Source organism: Camelus bactrianus, chromosome 15 (assembly GCF_048773025.1).
Source record: "Camelus bactrianus isolate YW-2024 breed Bactrian camel chromosome 15, ASM4877302v1, whole genome shotgun sequence".
Taxonomy (NCBI): domain Eukaryota; kingdom Metazoa; phylum Chordata; class Mammalia; order Artiodactyla; family Camelidae; genus Camelus; species Camelus bactrianus.
In genome coordinates, this window is record NC_133553.1 from 40,841,282 (window position 1) to 40,865,097 (window position 23,816).

The 23,816-nt window shown below is 35.6% G+C and overlaps 1 protein-coding gene across 4 annotated transcripts in view; it reads right to left on the minus strand.

Moving 5' to 3' along the window:
* MAP4K3 (mitogen-activated protein kinase kinase kinase kinase 3) overlaps nucleotides 1-23,816 on the minus strand; it is a 155,582-nt gene that overhangs the window by 95,270 nt on the left and 36,496 nt on the right. For 3 of the 4 annotated variants that reach the window (XR_012511878.1, XM_074378754.1, XM_074378755.1), the window contains exon 2: nucleotides 10,694-10,751. Coding sequence is in view for 2 of the 4 variants with exons in the window: in XM_074378754.1 (XP_074234855.1) it covers nucleotides 10,694-10,751 (58 nt within the window). In the remaining 2 variants the exon portion in view is untranslated. Of the gene's footprint in view, nucleotides 1-10,693; nucleotides 10,752-23,816 lie in introns of those variants that run through there. The other variant, XM_074378756.1, reaches the window with a different exon arrangement.

Below are 23,816 nucleotides of genomic sequence, written 5' to 3' on the forward strand. Positions count from 1 at the left end.
CCAGAAACTAACACAGCACTGTAAATCAACTACACTTCAATTAAAAACAAAACAAAACAAACACCTCTCTCTCTTCTGGCAAGCTAAAGATGGACACATCAGTGACCTAGCTTCACATAAACAGATGAATGAGCACTCTACCAAGTGATGGCATAAAATGGAAGGAACATGCATTCTTGAATGACCTCATGGAACAGAACTGAACTACACCTTGGGCTCACCCCAGAACTGTTACATGAGAGAGAAAGAAATGTCTATCTTGTTTAGCTCACTTTATTTTGGTTTTCTTTGTTAAAGCAAATATCTGAACCCAATACCCTTCTCAATATACCTCTTAACTGGTCTTCCAGTTAAATTTCAGTACATTTGCCACATTACTGCCAGTTATCTTTTAAAATATAGACTAAGTATTAGTCTTCTTTCTAATAACCTTCTATGACCCACAGCTCTAAATGTTTTGACATGGAACAGAAAGTATCATGGTATACAACACGGCCCTAAGTATTCTCCTAGCTTCCATCCTTTATGACCCACTCCCTTCCTAGATCATGCCCCTATTTTCCCACATAGCTACTTTAGCTCCAGCATCATTAGACTTTAACTTTCTCCAATGTAACAGAAAAACAAAACATAACTCTGCAAAATGAAAAACAGAGGAGGTAAAGAAAATTGAAGTCTGATGGGGAGACCAAAAAAAGGTGTGAACAGAAAATATATACTTCATACAAACTGTCATTAAAATGGTAAACTTCAGGGTTTGTTCTTTTGGGGAAGTATCTGAAGGTGCACTATCCCATGGCTGAAATGTCAAGAGCACCAACACCAATGAGAAAAAGCAATTAAGAGGCTATTTTAATTATATGGATAATACATAGTTTTTATTGAGGTGAAACCTATAAAACAAAGTGTACAATTCAGTGCATTTAGTACATTCACAATGTTGTGTCACCATTACCTCTATCTAGTTCCAAAACATTTTTATCACCCCCCAAAAGAGACCTCATACCTAATTCCCCTCTCCCCTCAACTTCTGGCAACCACAAATCTGCTTTCTGTCTCTATAGACTTACTTATGCTGTATATTTCATAGAAATGGAACTATACAATATTTGACCTATTGTGTCTGACTTCTTTCATTTAGCATAAATGTTTCTGAGTTCATCCATGTAGTAGCATTTCTCAATATGGATAATACAAATTTTATAAACAGCATTATTTGTAAATGCAACATATCTGAATCCACCTAAATGCTCACACATAGTATAGTGACTAACTATGGTATACTCCATATGATGGAGTACTATGCAGAATGAGAAAAGATATTTAGCAACTAATGTGGAATGATTTCCCAGACATACTGTTAAATGAAAGGGGCAAAATTCAAAAGAATATCTATATAGCATGCTACCTTTTGTGAAAGAAAAGAAGAGAAAAATAAGAAAATGCTGAAGTGTCTGCTCATTTGGGTAAAACAAAACAAAACAACAAAACATGGAAAACCGGAGACCAAATAAAGTGGTTATCAACCAGGGATGAGTAGGAATAGGATAAAAAAGAAGAATGACAAGTCCCTGAATCTTGTTAAAGTTTCACATACTTGAAAAATACTCTTAAAAAAAAAATTAAAGATGAGGGAGGCATCCCCAAAATGAATACAAACAGAAACAAAGGAACTGGCCATGCATCATGGGTTGAGTTGTACCCCCTAAAAGATATGGTGAAGTCTTAACCTCCAGTATTTGTGAATGTGACCCTATTTGGAAATAATAATTTCTCTGCAGTATTAAGTTAAGATGGGGCCTTTACAGTGGTTTCTATGACTGATGTCCTTATATAAAGGGAAAATTTAGTCACAGGGTGCTTGCTGTGTGACAGCAGAGGCACACTGGAACCATCGATAAGCCAGAGACCACCAAGGATTGCTGGCCATCACCAGATGCTAGAGGAGAGGCATGAAACATATTTCTCAGAGTTCTCAGAAGGAACCAACCCTGCTGACACCTTGATTTCCAACTTCTAGCTGCCAGAACTGTAAGAGAATAAATTTCTGATGTTTCAAGCCACCTAGTTTGTGGTACTTTCTTATGGCAGCTTAGAAACTAATACACCAAGCAGACTTCAAAAGAATAACATAATCACTTTTGAAAGGGGGAGGAAGGAGGGGAACCAGATTTCACAACACTAGGTGCCCCCAGCCCTCAGGTAAATAAAATTCTAAACAAAAAATGACCCCCAGTTAGTAGCTGATTTCTCAGAGGCATACGCTAACAATTCTGAAATTACTCTTATGTTCAAGGACTAAGCAAATAGATAAATATATTATGGATAATAGAAACCAGGTTTCTCCCTGTTGGATAATAAAGTGACACATATGGAAAGGAAAGAGAAAATGAACCCTGTAATGTTAGACTGGGATTGGAGGGATAAGTATGGAATAACCCACATGGTTTTGTACAGAAATATTGGGGGTGAGGGAGGGAAGAGGTGTGTGGTATCTAGGTATTTATGTGTGCATACACACATCTATGTCCTAGTTCAATCCCTTAAGACAGCATCTATGCCTCAGCAGCAATAAATACATCCAGCACTCAAAACAAAGGCTCAAGAACACATTCAGATAAAAGGAAACTGAAGAGATCTGGCAAATGCATGCAACACATGATTCTAGATTTTCCTTTGCCTAAAAAGATATTACTGGGGCAAATGACAAATACAAATAAGGTCTGTGGATTAAATAATAGCATTGTAGCAGCATTAATTTCCTGATTTTGACCATCATACTGTTAGGTAAGACAATGAAAAGACATTTCATTGTTTTAAGGAAATACACACTAAAGTATTCAAGGGAAGAGGGTGTCTCAGTGTAGGAAAGGATAAAGCAAATGTAGTAAATATTAGTATTAAGAAATGGTGAAGTATTGAAGTTCTCTGCACTATTTTCTCTAAAGTCTGAAACTATGTTAAATAAAAAGTATAAAAACTTAAAATTCAATTTAAAATGGAAAATAAATGAACAGTGAGCACTATAGTAGAGGCAAACTTTCAAAAAAATATATTGCTGTAGAACTGGGAATTATTCTAAAAATTACAGGAAGCATCCATAAGGGAATATATATAATAGCATAGGCTCTAGGAAAACATAAATCTGGATCTGAATTTGCTCCACTGCTTATTCTTTCTGTGTCCCTGTTCTAAATCTGTGAGAGGGAGGATAATACTATAACTACTGCACAGCGTCTGTTACTGTGAGGATTACCTGAGGTAAAGCACACAAAGAGCCTAGTGCAGAGCCTGGCACAACGTCCTAAGCAAGCCACCACAGAGTGGCTGCTGTGACTTTTATCACCATTATTGTTGCTGTTGTTATGTGAATATGTGAATTTAAGAAAAATAATTCTACCATTTGGAAAAACACTAATAAGAAAGTGGATCCTGCTAAACCAAGTTCTGTACATCATCATTACTTTTTATTGATTTTCTGGGCTCATTTAAATTATGCTGCTAAATTCTCCCCTGTACCTCCTCTGACAAAGAAAACAAACCCAATATAATAATAGTGTTTTCCCTGGTTTTTAATTTTAAAAGGACCTGTCAGCATTTCAGAGTCTTTTAATGTTACTCATACAGATGATACTTACAGACTCTTTGTTTTAACACTAAATATGTACATAGCAAAGATCCAAACTAAACATATAAAAAGGGTTAATCTGTTTATCTGGAGATTGATTTTATCTTACAAATAATAAATACATTTCTCCATTTTCTCCAGAAAGTAGGATGGGTAACCTACAAAAGGCCAGAAAGTTGCTTTGTTCCACAAAGTACAAGAACTCTAGCAACTGAACTCATAAGTTGTTAAGGTTCTTTTGAACATTAAAAAAAAAGTTTTTACATTAAAAATAATCACTATTCTGGATGTCCTAGTTTATTATATACAAATTATATATAATATTAATTCAATAAAATATTTACCAAACATTTATGTGCAGAGAGCTGCACACTGTCTCAAGGCTATAATTAAGAGACAAAGCCTCCTCCATTGAAGATTTAATAGTCTACTTTCGACATAATATTTAAGTTCAAAAAGGCAATTCCTGAACTTTATTTCACTGCACCTGAGTGGTCACTATAAAGAAAGCAAGTTTAAGGAAATAATTTCATAAGCTTGCCTTATTCTGTAGCCTCCACAGTTATCACAAAGAAAAATCTAACACACAAATCACTTTCAGCATCTCCGGGAGTTCTATGGCATGTGTAAGAGTGTTATGTGTGTCTGTTGAGGGGTGGGGAGGTGCGAAGAGATAGCATTAAGTCAGTAGACAGTATAAGAAATCAACTGTTACATTTATTTCCTAGAATGAAAAAGTAACATTTAATTTTACTCATTTTAATTGTACAAGTAAAACATGAATGTACTTATAATAATTTTAACTTTTAAGTTCCTATTAATAAAAATTACAGCTATTTTAAGTACTTCAAATATATTAAACTACTTAATTTTTACAACAATTCTATCAGGTAGGAACTACTGCTACGCCCATTTTGCAGAGGGGAAAATAGAAACGTTAAGTAACTTGCCAAAGTCACATAGTCTACTGTGAGAGAGCCTCAATTACAGCCTAAGCACTTTTGGTCCAAAGTCCACATTCTTAACCACTATGCCATATGCTCTCTCTTGATTCCCACTACCCATCGTAGAAACTCTTCCCAAGTAGCAATTAGGCTTCAAACTAAGCACTTACTTAGTAACTTTAACTTTTCAGAACATAAATGAGAACCACCCATGGACAGAAAGTACCTTGAGAAGGCAAGAGAGAGGACTCAAAGCTCAAAGGAAATGTTCTTTTGATAAACTCACAGCATTTACTTTTTCATTAGATGCAATTCTAACAAATCTGACTGCCCAATCTCCTGGCCAACAACGCAACAGAAACAGCAGACAAAGGAGGCAGATATAAAGGACTGGACACCTCAAAATCAAGAAATGTGTCTTTTCATTTATCTTAGTATATGCCAGTAAATGTTTATCAACCTAAAGAAAAGTAACAAGTGACACTAAGAGAGAGGAACCTTTTTCTTAGAGGCAACAGTTCTCTATTTGTCATGAGCTGTTGAGGATAAGTTATAGCTGTTAGTTACATCATGCTATACACAGTACTCTCAGGATGCTATTTGAGATGAAATGCCTTTGAGAAATATTTATATAAATATAATGGTTAAAATAATTTTTGTAATTTAAATATTTTAGAAAATTCACCTTTATTTTCCAATGTCATTGAGTATCTTATATCATTGTATCTATCTCTGACATCCAAACAATATGCCATTATCAATCATTAAATTAATCTTCATCAAATTCTATAAAAATATTCTTTTCAACAACCTATCTCAAGAACAACTATCATTTCAAAACTTAGTTTCAGAGTGGCACTGACAACAAAATAAACAGGCAATCCTTTAAATTAGACCAGAAAGCCCAGAACAGAGCCAATTACACCAAAGTACTAGGATGCTTGATTTAACTATTTGAGAAAAAAAATAAATTTGATCTTTACATCATACCTGAAACTAATTCCACATGGATCTAAGATCGAAATGTTAAAGAAAAAGTACAACAAAACTCGAGTGAATAGAAAATACACATACATATAAACGAACAGTGGGAATGGCAAGCCCTTCAAAGCATAAAGAAAAATACTGATAGATTTAGCTATATATTCATCTACATCCAAAAGTCATATGGAAATTTTGAAGATGTCCCAGGAAAAAAATGACAACTTATTAAAAAAAGGATTAAAATCCTTGATAGAAAAAGATCTTCAAAAAAATCAATAAATAAAAGATAAACACCTTGACTGAGAAATGAGTATTCTTTAATCTCACAGGTCACCAGGAAACTCCTCTTTGCCCTCAAGCTCTTTTCTGGGTTCCCTTCACATGTATGTTCTAAATGAAACCTGCCCGTCCCCCGGGACTCTGCCTCCTCTTCAGTCCTCTCAAGTTGTGGGAATTCACTCTTTTACATCCCACATACTTCAGGGCCTAGAAATGGGGTAGGCATCTTTCTTCATCCTCTCTCTTGCTTCCAAATACCTCCCCACTCTTCTCCTTCAAAAACCCAGCCTCTCCTGGAGTGACTATTATCACAGTTACCACCTCTTACTTCCCCTTGTAGCTGCTTTTCTGGAATTCTTCACCATTTACCTCACAGTGATAGCACAGCACCTGGCTCATTCTCTCCTTCTCCATCACTACTTTACTCATCCCTTTTGGTGACCTCAACATCCTCAAAAATGATCCATCAAAACACCCAGGCCTCCTGGACAGCCACATCCCCACTCACATGGGTATACCTTAAATCTTGTCACCTTTCATAAATGCACCACCTTTAAAATCTTTATTTCAAATATCCCATTCAGGTCATACCATCTTTCCAGCTAACTGACCAATTCTCCTACTCCAACCATCTTCCTGTCTCACAGGACTGATCTCATTGACGTTATCATTTTCCACTTTCCATACCACCTTCTTGTCCTTACTCTCCTTCTTACTCAGCCCTGATTCCACAGACCAGCAATATAACCATTCCTTTACAAACTCCCTCAACTTCCAAGACCTCTCTCCCTTCATAATATTTGTCAAGCGAAACTACAAGGATAAACCCCAACTATCCTTTCCCCATACCTGCGCCTGAGCAGTACCTACATACTAGACTCACTTCAAATTTACAGCTTCGAATTTCAGTGGGTCACTTATCAACATCAGACAATCCTACTACATTTATCCCACTCTACATATCATTTTTTGCACTCTCCAAGATATATACATCAAGATATAAGTCATTTTATAGCCTCCGAGGCTATTTCTAATGTTTTACTTCCATCACTAAATCTCCAATACACCCTTCAATTCTCACTCTGATGACAACCACGTCCTATAGTTCAAAAGGAAAATGGGAAGAATCAGATAAGAACCCATCTTCCCACCATCAATGCCACCAACCTACCTGCCTCTATACTCTACTCTGCCTTATTTCTTGTTAAAATGAATCACCTCTCCTCGCTTTTAGACTTACGTCTTGGATCCTGTCTCTTCATTTCCTCAGACTTATTCCCAGAGTTCTTCTGCAACATCAATTTCTTCTTCTCTACCTGTTTCTTCTCATTGGCACAAAACATAACTTAGAATCATCTATACTAAAAAAAAAACATCCATAAGCCCCAGGTCCCGTTCCAGATAATGCCCCTTTTTAGCAAAAGGCCTTGAGAGAAGAATCTTTCTTGCTATCTTCACTTTCTTTCCTCTCATTCTCTCCTTAATTAGCTCCTGCAGTCCACTGATCTGATTTATCAAAGTCACCAAAACCAATGCTCAATTCTCAATCGTCATCTTACCCCCATTTCCCAGCATCATCTCACAGAGTCTAATCTCCCTCCTTCCTAAAAGACTTTCCTCCATGGGCTTCAATGACAAAACACTTGGCAGGTGTCTCTCCTACCTAATTTGTTATTTGTTCTCAAGTTTTCTTTGCTGGGTTCTCCTCCTCTAGCTGATCTCTAAGATCAGAATCACCCAGGGTTACGATCTTGGCCATCCTCCTCTATCTCTAATTTCTTCTCAGGTGACCTCATCTACTTCCACAGCTTTAAGTATCACCTACATGCTAAGGACCCTCAAATTCATATCTCTAACCTAACTTCCCCCAGAGCTCCAGATGCATATGTCAAACTGCCTGTTCAACATCTAAAACATACATAATAAATACAGGACTACTGAAAATACATACCAGATTGCTGATAACATTCATCCTTCAAGTCTCCCCCATTTCAGTAAACAGTACCTTCAATACCACCCAGTTGCTCAGTCCAAAAATCCTCCAAAAGCTTTCCACTGAGCTTGAAGTAAAATCTAACTTCCTTACCACAGTGCTCACGGCCGTCTATAATGTAGTCCTCGCCTAGCTTCCCAGCCCTCCTCCACACCCTGCTCCCATTGGCTCCCAAGGATCCAGCCATACAGGCCTCCTGTCCGCTCCCAATCTTGCCGCACTCATTTTTGTCTCATTCACTGTCCTTGCTCTTGACCACCTAGAATACTGTTCCCCAAGACTGTCTCATGACTGTTGTCTTCTCATCATTCAAGTCTCAATCCAAATGTCACCTGCTCTCAATGTCTCCTATCATCACATTGGCTAAAGTGCCTCTACTACTTTAAACATGAGCTTTAGTTCATGAATCATCTTCCTTGTTTACTGTCTCTCTGAACTACAATATAAGCTTCCCAAGGGCTGTTTACCACTATTTTCCCAGCACCTAGACCAATGCCCAGCACATAGTAGACAATGAATAAATACTTGTTAAATGACTGAGACAAAACATGGGAGGAAAAGATATCCAATTACTAGAAGACACAGAAATGTTAATTAATTAACAGTAAGATATCAACTTTTGCTTAAAAGTAAAGATTTTATTATAAGTATTCTTTTGTGGGCAAAGGTACAGATTACGAATAATGCTGCTATAAACATCTGTGTGTGAAAACTGTTGTGTGGGTAGACACAAAAGAGTGGAATTGCTGGGTCATTATGGCAAGTTAATATTTAACTTCTTAAGAAACATTTAAAATGCTTTAGTTATATTAGCTCATTTAATCGATACAATAACTTGAAGAAGGGGCTACTATTATTATCCCCATTTTAGAGATGAAGAAACAGCGGTTCACCCAGAAAGCTTAAGCAATGTGGTCAAGCAAGACTAGAATCAAAGTAGCCTAGCTTTGGAGTCTGCTCTTAACCACTGGGCTATAATCTTCAAGCTCACTAACATGTTAAATATTTCTTACAGGATATAAACACAGTAAAACAAAGAAGTTAAATATAAAAATTCAGGTGGTTTCTATAAACACATAAGTAGGGAATCCAATGTTAATTAAATTTAAGTATGTATCTAATAATATTTATTGTAATAACCCTTGTTATCTCTGGGTGCAGAATATGAACGAATTTTCTTATTATTTAATTGTATTTTCTACTTTTATTTTGATCAATATACACGATAGTATCCAAGATTAACATCATAACAAGGCAAACAATTTATTAATCAGAAAACAAACGACTAGATGAACAAGATTTTTCAAGTTCCTAATTTTTTTAAGGAAGTTTTAAGATGTCCTGAATGAATACCATGCACCAAGTCTTAAGTCCAGTGCTGTGGACACAAAGTTGATTAACCCCTAGAAACAAAGAAGGGCAATTCTAGAATGACAATACAGCTGTAGTAAGTGCCACTGCAGAGCTATTCCTGCAGAGGAGTCATCTTAATGGGACCGTGGGTCAGGGAAGGAAGGCTTCCTGAAAGAGAAGGCACTAAACTGATTTGAGAGAATGAGGTATGTACAAACTACTTCAAATTAGAGATAACTTCATCAAATAACACAGTTACCTCATAATGGTTAAAAATGGAGGCCCTACTTCAAATGCCAAATCTTTCATTTTTTTAAATCTCAGATTTCATCAACTTCAAATATCCACTAAAGAATAGAAAATTCACAGAAAAAAGAAATGTCTTACGATGTTAGAAAATAGAGTACACAAAATCTATAAATATGTATAACTGAGGAAGTATTTTTTTAATTCATTATATTTGAATGTGGTTTGATCACAGCCAGTCAACACATTCTTCAAATTTCTTTTTAATGAAACTTCTAAAAAGTCTACCGATGATCCAAATCAGATGTGGGCAAACTACAGCCGCAGGAGGCCTGGTTTGCTAATGGCTTTTAAGCTAAGAATGTTTTTTACATTTTAGGAGGAAGAAAGGAGAGAGAGAGGAAGAGAGAGAGAATGAGATACAGAGATCACATGTGGTCCAAAAAGCCTAATGAATTTGACCATCTCAACTTTTATAGACAAAGCAGCCTACCCTTTAAAAAAAAATTACTGAATGGATTTGTGCCCATAGCAAAGCTAAAACCTGTTTTTACTAAATTCATGTATTATCACTTTGTAGTGGAAGAAGCCATCAGAGAGGCACTATCATCACAGTGGAACTCAGTCTAGACACTAATATGATGACTTGTTTATGGTGGGAGGGAGAGGAGGGAGGGGTTTTAAAGAGAGGAAAAACAAGGGTATGTAGTTAGTTCAGAAAGACATGGGCCTTATGGGGGTAGAGAGAATTCAGAGATGGAATATGGTTGAATCAGACAAAAAATATGGAGTAGTCCTACAGCTTGTAAAGGAGCGTAACTACTATGATATTACTGACCTATAAAATGTGAGAGCTAGGTTTATTGAGGAAACTGAGACTCAGGAGTGAACTTACTTGCCCAAGTTCACAGAGCAAGAACGTGGGACACAAAGAACTGGACTACAACCACCAAATCTCAGGTCTGTTCTTTCCACCACAACACACTGCCCCTCATCACCTGGACAATGTTCACCACCATCAATTGTGACAAGTTAGCTCAGCTGAGTCCAGAAGGAACAATGTCTCCTCAGGCACTGTTATTTTTCAGGGAAAAATTGAGCAAGGTGTCTACAGGTCTCAAAGAGGTGGAGGAAAGAGTAGGTACCAGTTCTATTTTCCAGAAGATGTCGGGAACAAGAGAATGTTGACCGAACATCATTAAAACAAGCCTTAAAGATAACCAGTGGCTGATGGCAATAAGAAACATCACATTTCAATTAATTTACCTGGTTCCAATTTTATTACTTTAATTGCTGCCAATTCACCAGTGTTAACATTCCGTGCCTAAAAGAGAAGAAAAGATAATTGTGAAAAAAAGCTTTCAAAAAAGTTTGTCATTTTAGTTTACTATTTATTTCCAATTATTCAGAAATATATTTAAAGTGAGAACTGCAAAAGTGATTTACATTTACAAAACAGAGTATTCGCACAATGAATTTGAATATTAATCCATGTATAAATTTAATAATGGTAGTAATAAAAGTTAATACACACACAGACCTTAGTATGTGCCAGGCACTATTCTACGTGTTTTTATATCAGTTCATTTAATCCTTACAACAATCTATGAGGTAGGTACTAATATTACTCCTGTGTTGCACATGACGAATCTGAGGCGCAGAGAAGTTAAAGAACTTGCCAAGGTCACACAACTAGTAAGGGATAGTGCTGGGATTCTAACTCAGGCAGTCTGACTCCAGAGTCTGAGTTTTTAAGCATTACACTCCATTGCCATTCATTCAAAGGCTGGTTAAAATTTTGAATTCATGAACTAGCTTTAAACTTTTAAATTTAAAAATCATAGAATAAGAAAAGCAAACACCATTATATAACTGTAAAAACATTCGCCCTGCATCTGTTTAGACACACCTGATGGTACAGTTAAGTACAACTCAATAAAAATCAAATAGATTTTTACAAGCCACATATTAAAAATAAAACATTAAAAAAATCAATCCATAATATTAGATTGCTGGTGTTTACAACTGTAATTATGTATAAATAAGCAGAAACTGTCTTTTCAATTTGTATAAAAATGGCAGTTTCTCTTTGTCAATTTAAAATGTTTTATAATTGGATCAGAATTTTCAAAATAATATGTTAAACTATTAACTGAAAATTAATAAACTGATTTTCATATCAACCAGTGAAGACCAATTATGCAATTCCCTGATCACAGAAACATTCATTCATGTGACCAGAATTATTCCCAATTTTAACATTCTCTTATTAATGGACTGGTAAAGATCAGTCAATCATCCACAGGGGATGATAACAGCATTAACAGTGGAATCCTTCTAAGAATAATAAAGCATTAAAAAAATCAGTATTTAAGAAGGTACACATGTGACAGACACAGCCACTGCTGAAATAAAAAATTTACCCTTTTAACTCAAAGAAGAACAAAGAAATTAAAATATATAAATTAAGAAAAAATTAAAGTTTTTAGGAAAATTCATTTCTTTTGGAAAAAAAAACCCATAATAAACACTAATGATGTCGACTTATTATAGGCAGTACAAAACAGACTTGAACTTTTATTTCAAACTAAACTTAATTTCAATTACATGAGACAGACATTTCAAAAAGTGCCAGCTAAGTATTTATTCCTTTCCCTTGGATGAGAAGATAAGATTTTTTTATACATATACACACGTGTGTATATACATATGTGTATGTAATAGAGTAGAAATAAAATTAGAATATCATTCTAGGAGTATATTTTAAAGAGGATAGGGCAGAGTGCACCTGCAAAACATTTAGGTGTATCACATCAATATTAGTCATCAATCTTCTCAAACACCATCAGACTACTTGCCTTTCCTCACCCTGTGATAAATCTTTTCTCTGTTAGGCTCCTCCTTCATACTCTGTCCTTTAACTCACATCTTCACCAAATAAAATAAGACAAGATGCTACTCTCTTCAATTCTCAACTCTATTTAATCTTGCTGTGGTTCTGTTTTCTGTTTATTGAAATGAAATTCAGAGTATGGGTAATTCCATCACAGACTAGCAGAAAAAACAGGAACTCAAAGAAAGCTAGAATGATTATTTTCACAACTGAAATTCTACTCCCAATTGACCACAAGAGGGCACACTTTCTACTGACAACACAAGTTACACAAAGTGTCCAAAATGGCTGTGGTACACAATGTACTCTTCTAAAAATAGATTTACTAATAGTTAACACCAGCATATATTTAACAGAAAAACTGTGACAGTAAACTACTGGTAAGTAGCTTACTAAAGTCAACTGTTTACTATAGGTTTGACTTATGAATATAATTTTTCAAAATTTAAATCAGTTCAGAATTTTCTAAAGAATAACAAGTTTTAAAATTACGGTTCTTTAAAGTCAACAGAAAAACAAGCGAGCAAAAATGATTACTGCTCTTTTTGCCTTCTGAAATATCGCCCATTAAGTAATTTACTTAACAGAATTAAGATAATTCGCACAAAGAAAGAAAAATTAAAAAAAAAAACTCAAGAAATCTGAATTTCTAAGCTTTTCAACATGAAAATCCTTATGTTTATTAAAGAGGTGTTAAAGCATTATGATTCATCAAGAATCTTGGTCTTCTAGCTAAAATAAACCATATTTTAGTGTCTCTAAATTCACAGTGGTCAAATTTATAAACAGGTAAATTTAAAAATTAGTATTATCTCTAACTCTGTAACTGCTACTCTTTTTTTCAATCATTCAGAGAAATTTATTAGAAAAAAATCAAAACAAGGTAAATATTGTAAAATATTACCTTAAATACAGTAAAAAAAAATATATAATTCAGTATCAGTAATGTAAAATTTCTAGATCTGCCCAGGGCAGAAAACCAAGGATAAATATTCTAAGCTTCTAGACCTAGTCTTCTGCCACATCATTGATTTGACCACTATCACCATTCTGACATGCTCTGAAAGTGATGCTCAGATCATGTTGCTCTTGAGTTTAAAACTCTTCAGGAGTGCACACCATAGCTTTAAAGACACAAATTCAAATTCCCTATCAGAGAATTTAAATTATTCAATAAATATAGCACTTTTTATATTTTATAACAGCTTTATTGAGATATAATTCATGTACCATAAACTTCATCCTTTTAATGTGTACAATTCAGTGGTTTTTAATATATTCACAGTTTTGTAACCATCATTCTCATCTCATTTTGAAATATTTTCATCATCCCAGAAAGAAACCTCCAGACCCATTAGCAGTCACCCCTACTCCTCCCCTCCCCAGTCCCTGACAATTAGTACTGGTCTACTTTCTGTGTCTATGGATTTGATCATTTTCTTGATGATGCTCTTTGAAGCACAAAATTTCTTAATTCTGATGAAGCCCAACTTATCTATTTTACTTATCTATTTTTAGTTGCTTGTGCTTTGGGTATCACAGCTAAGAAACCACTGCCTGGAATCCAAGGTCAGGTTTTTTTCCCTTGTTTTCTTCTAAGAGTTTTTATAGTTTTGGCTCTTCCATGTAGGTCTGTGATCCATTTTGAGTGAATTTTTTATATGATGTCAGGCACGGCTCCAATTTTACTCTTTTGAATGTGGATAGCCAGTTGTGAAATACAGCATTTTACCTATAAAATCATTTACTATCTGACCCCTGTCTATCTTTCTAGTTTCTAATTTGCACTTTATGCTCTAGCCAAACTAAACAACTTGCCATTCCCCAAAGCTATCCACATTTTTGCCCTTTGACACTTACTGCCTAGATAAACTCTTTCCCTAACTCCCAGATGTCTTTTAAAGCTCAGTTTAGGTTATTGTCACTTCCCACAAGCCTTTTCCTGACTCCCATTCAAGTTTAGGCATCCCTTCCTCCACACACACTCCCACAGATCTTGGGTAACCTTTCTCAAATGGGAGTGGGCCCGGAGAGGAAAACCCTGCACATCTAAAGCTGATCTCAGTTCAGAGGAGCTCTTGTAAACTATTACCTTTCAAAGCTGCCCCAGAATTCAGTCTGGTTCAGTCAGCCTTTCAGAAGCCATTCATAGCAGCACTAGTGTGGGAAAGGATTTTTCTGTTATGATTGCATATTGATTGCTGAGTTATCTCCAACTATCAAAAAAGCCTTGAGTGTGAGAATGGGTGTAAACAACATAAGAAGCAACCATTACACAGCAAAAAATGTGCTATGTACTATACAAAGTGAATTAAATAACGACTAGTAAAAATCTGATCATCTGTTGTGTACCAAGCACCTCCCAGTATTCGAGGCTTCCTGTTTAGAAAGGGCTGTCCAACATGAGTATGAAGAAAGGTTCTGAAATGGAGGTAAAGAAATGCAAAGTTTAGTCCTGGCTTTGCCAATAATAAGCATTGGGATCTGAGCAAGTAATTTCCCTTACGTCTTCTCCCTCCAATTTAAAAACAAGAAAGTAAAAAACCACAATGTTGTAAATCAACTATACTTCAATTAAAAAGTGAAGAAAAGATTGTTTCTAAGATTCTTCTAAAAGTCAACATTTACATCAAATATTAAGTCTAAATTAACAGATTCCAATACTGAACCAGCTGGTTGGTTATCCAAGGAGTTTAAAAGAAAAACAACAAAGACCACCACCATTGATTTCAATCAGCAGATTTAGGATGGGACACAGGAATCCGTATTTAAAGCTACTGAGGTGCTTCTGATGCTCAGCCAGGTTTGGGGACCTGGTCTAAGGCACTGTGTCATGTGAATTTTCCAAAATATAAATACCAACTTCTAAATCTGAAAGGGGTGTTACAGGAGTGGCTTTATGGAAGACGTACATTTAAGCAGAGGTTTGAGAGATGGACTGGATTACAACAAACAAAGAAGAGGGGTGGGAAAGAGGGCACAGAAAGAAAAGCATGAGCGAAGGCACAGGGACAGAAGACAGGCTATTTTGAGTATACTGGGCCGGCCAAACCTCAGGGTGCCTCCCATATAAATACTCCCTTTCAGAGGGAAATGGCTAACTCACAGCCCCTGCTGAAGGAGGAGTCTGCTTGCTTCTACAGTTGCTTGGACTAGGCACCAGCCTATTACAAGGGCAACCAATTCATAGGAAGACTGATATCCAGGGTCACATACATTCCTGGTTTGCCCAGGACACTCCCAGGTTATGCCTACTGTCTATCAGAATTATTAACAGTGCTCACTTTCACTCTCAAAATTATAATTACAATTTTATTTAACTTGAATGATAAATTATAAGGTCACTCTACCAATAAACCCTGAGCTGACACAATAAAGGAAGCAGGCCAATCAGATTCTCTAAAATAGAGGTCAGCAAATATGCCTATTTTTATAAATGAAATTTTTCTGGAACACAGCCAGGCTCATTTGTTTAATTACTGTCTATGACTGCTTCCACAATACAATGGTAGAGTTGAGCAGCTGAAATGGAGACCATGTAGCCCACAAAACCTGAAGAATTTACTATCTGGCCCTTTACAGGAAAAAAAGGCTGACCCTCCACGGCAAAAGAGCACTGTCCACTAGAACCTTCTGCATTAGTGGAAATGTTCTACACCTGCACTGTCCACCACAGCACACCATGCCACATGCAGAAACTGATCAGCTGAAATGCGGCTAGCACAACTGAAGCCTGAAATGTATTTACTTTTTGTGTATGCAAGAAAATATTTAAATTAGAAGAGCTTTAAATTTTTTTGAGATATTTAAATTTTTTATTGAGATACAATTCACATATAATGTTGTATTAGTTTTAGGTGTACAACACAATGATTTGATATATGTATACATCACAAAATGATTACCACAATAAGTTAACACCCATCACCACCCACGTTACAAGAACTTTTTTGTGTGATAAGAACTTTTAAGATCTGTTCTCTTAGCATCTTTCAAATATACAATACAGTATTGTTAACAATAGTCATGATGCTGTACTTTACATCCTCAGGACTTACTTAGCTTTCAACTGGAAAAAATCAACTTCAAAAAATATAGTTCTAGTAGTTTTAACACATGTATAGATTTGCATAAAGTGACTTAGCCACCATCCATAAACAGAAAAGTTCCATTACTGCAAAAACTCCCTAGAAAGTTATAGTTTCCCCTCACTCCAACTCCTGGCAACCACTGATTTGTTCTTTGACACTGCAGTTCTGTCTTTTCAAGAATTTCATGTAAATTAAATCATTATGTAACTTTTTAAGACTATCTTCTTTCATCAAGTTGCTGCATGTATCATTAGTTTGTTCTTTTTTTATTGTTAAGTCATATGTCACTGTATGGTATGGATATACCACAATTTATTCACTACTAGTGTTGGGACATATTGGCTGTTTTCAGTTTTTGGTAAATACTAATCAAGCCGCTACAAACATCTATGTACAGGTTAGAAAAATACCCAGGAGAGGGACTGGGCCACATGGTAGGTATGTTTAATTTCTTAAGAAACTGTCAAACTCTTTCTACAGGGGCTATACCATTGTTCATTTCCAGCAGCAACGTATGGGGGCCCCAGTTCTTCCAGAACTTCCTTGCCAGAAGTTGGTATTGTACTTTTTAGCCATTTCTAACAGGTATGTAATGATACCTCATGGTGGTTTTCATTTGGATTTCCCTAATGGCTAATGATGCTGAACATCTATTCATGTGCTTATTTGCCATCCTTTGGTGAAGTGTCTTCTAGTCTTTTGTCCAATTTTAATTGGGATGTTTATTTTTTTACTGTTGAGTTTTGAGAGATCTTTATGTATTCTAGATACTAGTTCTTTTTCAGGCATATGATTTGCGTATATTTTTCTCCCAGTCTATAACCTGTCTTCTCATTATCTTAATAGTGTCTTTTGCAGAGCATTATGGACTGAACTGTATGCCTTCAATATTCATATTCATAACCCGCCAGTATCTCAGAATATAACTATTTGAAGACAGGCCTTTAAAGAGGTAGTTAAGGTTAAATGAAGCCATATGGATGGGCTCTAATCCATCGGTACCTACATGTTCTAATGAGAAGAAGAAGAGACATCAGAGATGCGTGTGCACAGAGAAAAGGCCACGTGAGAACACAGCAAGAAGGCAGCCACCTACAACCCAAGGAGAGGCCTCAGGAGAAATCAACCCTAACGACACCCTGATGACTCCCAGTCCCCAGAACTGTAAGAAAATACAATTTCAATTGGGTAAGCCACCCAGTCTGTAGTATGTTGTTATGGCAGCCCTAGCAAACTAATATACTGAGCAAAATTTTACTTTTGATGAAGTCCAATTTATCAATTGTTTTCTTTCATGAATTATGCTTTTGGTGTCATGCCGAAGACCTTGCTTAATCTCAAGTCATAGAGATTTTCTCATGTTTTCTTCTAAGAGAAAAAGTTTCACATTTAGATTTATGATATATTTTGAGTTAATTTTTGTTTAATTTAATTTTGTTTTGTAAAGTTCAGGTGAATGTTCCTTTTGTTTGTTTTTTTGCATTGTAAGCCAAACTGTTCCAACACTATTTGTTGAAAAGATTCTCTTTCTTTCACTGACTTGCCTTTCATCTTTGTCAAAATCATTTGGCTATATTTGTGTGGGTCTCTTTCCGGATTCTATGTATATCCACTGATCTTGTATCTACTTTTTATGCATACCACACACTATTTTGATTACAGCTTTACAGTTAAGTTTTAAAAATCAGACACTGTGATTCCTCCAACTTTATTTTTCCTTTTCGAAGTTGCTTTAGCTAGTATAGGTCCTTTGCCTCTCCATAGAAATTTTAGAATCAGTTTATTCTATATTTATTTTAAAAAATCATGCTGGGATTCTGATTGTAATTATAGATCAATTTGTGGAGAAATGACATCTTTACTATGCAGAATCTTCCAATCCCTGAACACCACTCTCTATTTAGGTTTTCTTTGGTATCTTTCATGAGTGTTTCTATAGTATTTGGCCTATAGAGCCTACACATTATTTTAATTTTGATTTATTTAATAGCCACATGTGCCTAGTGATAACTGTGTTGGCCATCACAGCTCTAAGAAGTCTGAACCACCATGCAATATAATCCAGTGTAATAAGTCAATAAAGAGAAGAGAAAAGAACAAATGCACAGAAAAAAGTTAAGAGACCATGAGAAAGAAACAAATCTCTGAAGCTGCCTTGAGTTCCTGACAATCTTCCAGTTCCATATCACATGTATCCTTACAATAGCCTCTCTTTTCTTGAATTAACTTGAATGCCTCTTTGTTTCTTGAAGCCAGACGATTAAAGAGCTAAATTTCTAGGACTATATGATACTAATTTCAAAAAATTAAAAAAAAAAACCAGATTGAAACTATCACACTAACTTTTAAAAAAAATGCACTTAACAGCTAACAATTATATTTAGGCATGGAAAATACTCTGACTGATAAAAAGACAGCAATAAGTTACATTTCAAAGTTTAACTTTTAAATTGTTTGGAATTCAAAATAGACTTGTTTCATATCAATAATATTTTTAAATGATAATTGGTAGACCACAAATGTCAATTTAATGGAATAATATGGATAAAACTTAACAGTGGCATTAATTTTGGGAAAACATTAAGGGACCAGGTAACCACATTCCAACTTCCTACTACCGAAGCGACTGCAGCAGCATCTCCAGCCCCAAGGTACTCAAACTTCAGTGCGTACAAAAATCACCTGAGGTTTTGCTTTTGGAAATACGTAAGACTAAACATAAAAATCTTCCCACTACAAATACCTAGATATAGCAGATAAGATACAACAAGTACTCTTCTAAATGCACTGCTGAACTCACAGGGAAAGAAATCTACTGGAGGCAAAAACAAAGAGAAAACAGTAATTAGCTCAAAAACTATCTGTTAAATGCATTTACTGAATGAAATCAGAGTGGTAAGAAACAGCTAAGCCATGACCTTAGCTTAAACTTGGAATCTAGAGAGTTGAATTTTAATTTTTATTAGATGCGGTGAAAGCTGGAATTGAGACCAGAGCATAAAAACCAGCAATACCCTTGAAAAGCCATACCCTTCAGCAAATGGAGGGGAGGGAAGGGGTGTCTGTCCACTGACAAAGAGACTGAATTAAAAAACAAAACAAAACAAAACAAAACAAAACAAGTGTTTGAATCAGGCCTTCTCTGGAATGTGGTTGAAAACTCAAATTCATAATTACAACCTGTTCTCAGTTGAGTATAAATTTACAGTTCTTGCAAGGACCAAGAGTCTCAAGCCAAGATATGAGTCTAAGCTGTTTCTGGGTTGGTGGTAAATCAGGCACCTGTCGGAAAGAGAAGTAAACACACCTACAACCCATGCCCCAGGAGATTCTTAAATTCAGTATTAGCCAAATATGAAATCAAAACAAAATTATAAAATCAAAAAGAAACAAACCACTGGAGTAGCAAAAGTTATAAACAACAAAATTAAATTTGCAAGAAGTCCAAATTTTGGAATTAATAGATACATAATATAAAATTACAATTAAGTATGCTTTAAAAGTATACTGGACTAAAGGAAGGTATTAAATACATGGGCCAGAAACAAGGGGCTAGCAAAAATGACCTGGCAGACAGGAAAAAAGAAGTTCATAGAATTTCTGGAAATAAAAATATACAATCCTTGAAATTAAAAACCTAATTGGAGCAGACACAGAGACAATTAGTAAATCAAATGACAGATCTGAAACAGCAAGGAGAGACAGAGATAGAAGAAAATTTTAAAATCATGATATCTCGTAGAGACATCTCATGAAAGAGAGATTACCATAAGATTCAATTAAAGTTTCAGAAGGAAAGAATAGAAAAAAAAAAATGGAGAGGAAGTAATATTCCAAGAGACTGGCTGAAAAATTTCCAAAATGGATAGAAGATGTAAGACCTCAGACTCAGGAGACCCAAGTCACAAGGATGATAAATAAAAAAGAAATCCATATCCAGACACATCATATGAAGCTGCAAAGCACCAAAGACAAAGAGATGATCTTTAAAACCAATCAGAGAAAAAGGAGTCTGATTATCTACAAAGGAACGACAATTACACTTCTCACAGAAACAATTTAAGTCAGAATAATAAATACTGTGCTGAGAGAAATTAAGTCAACCTAGAATGATATTCCCAGGTGAAAACATCATTCAAGAAACAGGATAAAAAAATGTTACTTGCCAAACAAAAACTGAGTCTACCACGAAAAGGCATACATTTTTCTAAAGTATATTTCAGGATTAAAAAAGAATCAGAAGGAAAGTCTAAAATGCAAGGAGTAAAAAAAATCAAATAAAATGTCAATCTTGGATCAATATAAACAAATACTGATGACTGTGCAGAGTAATAGTAATAATGATAATAATAATATCTAATATATGCAGGTTTTTAAAAGCCAGAACTCAAATATTGAACAAAGTGGCATGTAAATGGGAAGGTGTGATTGACATTTAAGTGCTCTATGGACCGTGTATTGTTTAGGAAGTGTGTAGACTCAGTGAGTAATTTGCAGTCCTAGGTTAGACATATGTATTAACTATTTATTTATTTATTATTAATTAATTAATTAAAGAGTAACTTCTAGATAAGAAATGTAGTATATGGTAGTGACTCTTAATTAAGGAGGATGCTACCCCCAAATGATATTATAGCCAGGAAGTGTCTGGAATGTGTGAAGGCATTCTGAGTTATACCAATAACTGGGGATGACAACAGCATTGGGTAGGTGGGAGCCAAGGATTTTAAACATCCTGCTGTGCCTGCAAAGTGCCACACAATGATACAGTCCTGGCCAAAATGCCAATAGCCCTACACTGAGAAATACTGTATATACCTTCCAAAAATGAATTTCCAATTCAGCATGGAATATAAACAATTCAGTAAAAATCACCTTAGATATGCTTTTAATGCACAGATTCTTGGGCTTCATACATAACAGATTCTGAATCAACAGGGCTGAGATGAGACCCAGGAACCCATGATTTTAATAACCACACAGGTGACTGTGATGCACTTGTCCATCAATGACACTTTTGAGAAACACTGCAACCTAATGAGGGTGAAGCGGAAGATGAATGGGGTTTCAGAGACTCCTGAGACAGGGAGAGTCTCTGGAGCAAGAGATGCCCAGTGCTCAGGAGAAATCCAGCAGCAGGGAACGCGTGGCGGCAGAAGTTCACAGGCACATACCATAAGGTGTCTCCAAGTCAGAAACTGCAGATTAGAAGGGAAAGTATTCTTCTAAACTTAGTAACAATATAAGTAGAACAGTGCTTTCTCATTACGTAAGATGCTTTTTCATTTAAATACTGGAAATGAAAATACAATAGAATGGTTCAGGACACCATCAGTTAAACAATTCAATCCACAACCTACAAGTGGACCACCTATAAAACAGATGGGAAGGTCTTTCTTTAGAAGTCCTGGCCATACCCCGACCTACACCCCTTGAGTAAGTGCTCTTCATATATCAATTCCTAACAGTTGGCATGCGACTGCAATGGAGCAGCAGAATAGTATTTCTAAAAGATAATAAATATGTTCTGGAGAAAAAAAAAGAGTTAAGTAAGTAGCCACTGTATTCTCCTCCTAGAGATTTACAATGCACAACAGTACATTAAAAGATTCTGAAGATTCTACAGTAAGAACTTGCCTGACTCCCCATTTCCCTCCAAGATCTGATTAAGGACTCCCAACATTTCCCTGTCTTTAGTAGGAAATTTAAGATTTATAAAAATATATTCAGTGCTGTATCTGTGGTGCCTAGGACAATGTCTGGAACACAACAGGCACTTAAAAGATGTCTGCTGAATGAGTAATTAAAATCAGATGCACGCAGTAAATGTTTAAAAACCAGTCTGGGGGACAAGGGCAGAGCAAACCTTGACTGGCAGTATGCATTTTGGCCTTGTAAACACTCCTACCATGGCAATCACAAGGTACCAACTGGACATCTCTGAACACTGGCTTAGGAAGAGACGCTCATTATTTCACTGGCACAAAAAGGCTCAGGGACACCGACAATTAAAATGCTAAAATATAGGGGGTATATAGCTCAGTGGTAGAGTGCAAGCCTAGCACTCTAGCAAGCACAAGGTCCTCAGTTCAATTCCCAGTACCTCCATTAAATAAATAAACAAATAAACCTAATCCTCCCAACAAAATGCTAAAATGTAGCTTCTTTTATGCAAATACAGAATACCACCTTACTAATCAGTATTCAGAGTAATGAAGTCTGAGTTTTCCAGATAATGGGATAATGTTAAATGGCAAATGTGTATTTTTTAATTCAAAGAAATACTGTGTATTTATTAGTGTGCAGTACAAATTCTAGCATTTTCTGTTAACTTAGTATTGTCAATTATCTATAAACTCATACAATGATGCTCTTAAAGGCTACTGAGGTATGGAAAGCTACCTGCCCCTTTACTAAATCATGGATTCTTAACCTGGACCCAAGGATGGGCTTCAAAGAACCCAAGAATTCCCTGACTCTGAATGTAAACGGATACATGTTTACACATCTTTTTAGGAAGAAAGTCTACAACTTCCATTGGGTAATCCCAAAGGTATCCCTAACCCAGAGGTTAAGAAGCACATCTCCAAATATATCTGACTGTTCTGCTTGCTTTCTGAAGGATTTTGGTTTCTCCCTCTCTCATTAGGTTGTCAGTGGTTACTTCTCACTGCCAGTGTGCTGCTTAGGACGTTCTCACCTCCTAATTGCTCTGGGTTAGAGAAACTGATAAGTGAACTTGTTAGAAAATGTATTTTAATTAAATCACTGAGGAATTTACTTACAAATATAGTGAACAAAAAAATAAAACCATGAAAACTGGTGGCAAATATACGTCAAATTAACTGAATATTCTCAATGCAGATAATCAGTGGTCCAGATTAATTATAAAACACACAAAATATTCTACCCTCTCACTAGAAGCCATCTGCATATTTTAAGAAAATTTCTACCTTACAAAAGAGTATATCCTTCAAATACATCAGTCATGAAGCCTAGCACCTATCCATTTGAGAACCTCATTTTTGCTTGTAATAATCAGAATTCAACCATTTTTAAAAAAGCTATGTAACTGTCAACTTCATCTTTTAAATCTGAAAGTCTGTTTAGATCTGGGATGAGTGAACAAATTACTGGAATATGTGCCTGGATGAGGGCTAGATTGATATCTTTCACTAAAATCTGTGCTATTAAGACATAAGCTTTTTTCATGACACAAAATTCAATACATTTATAAGACAAATAGGCTAACTTTGCTTCATGAAATCTATGAATGTTACTTTCACAAAGCACTCTCAGCAACGACATGAAACACTTTTATTATTATTATATAAAAAATTTTCTACTATCATTCCTCCTTTCACTAAAAGCTCACCTATTACAGGAGAATGACCAATATGAATAC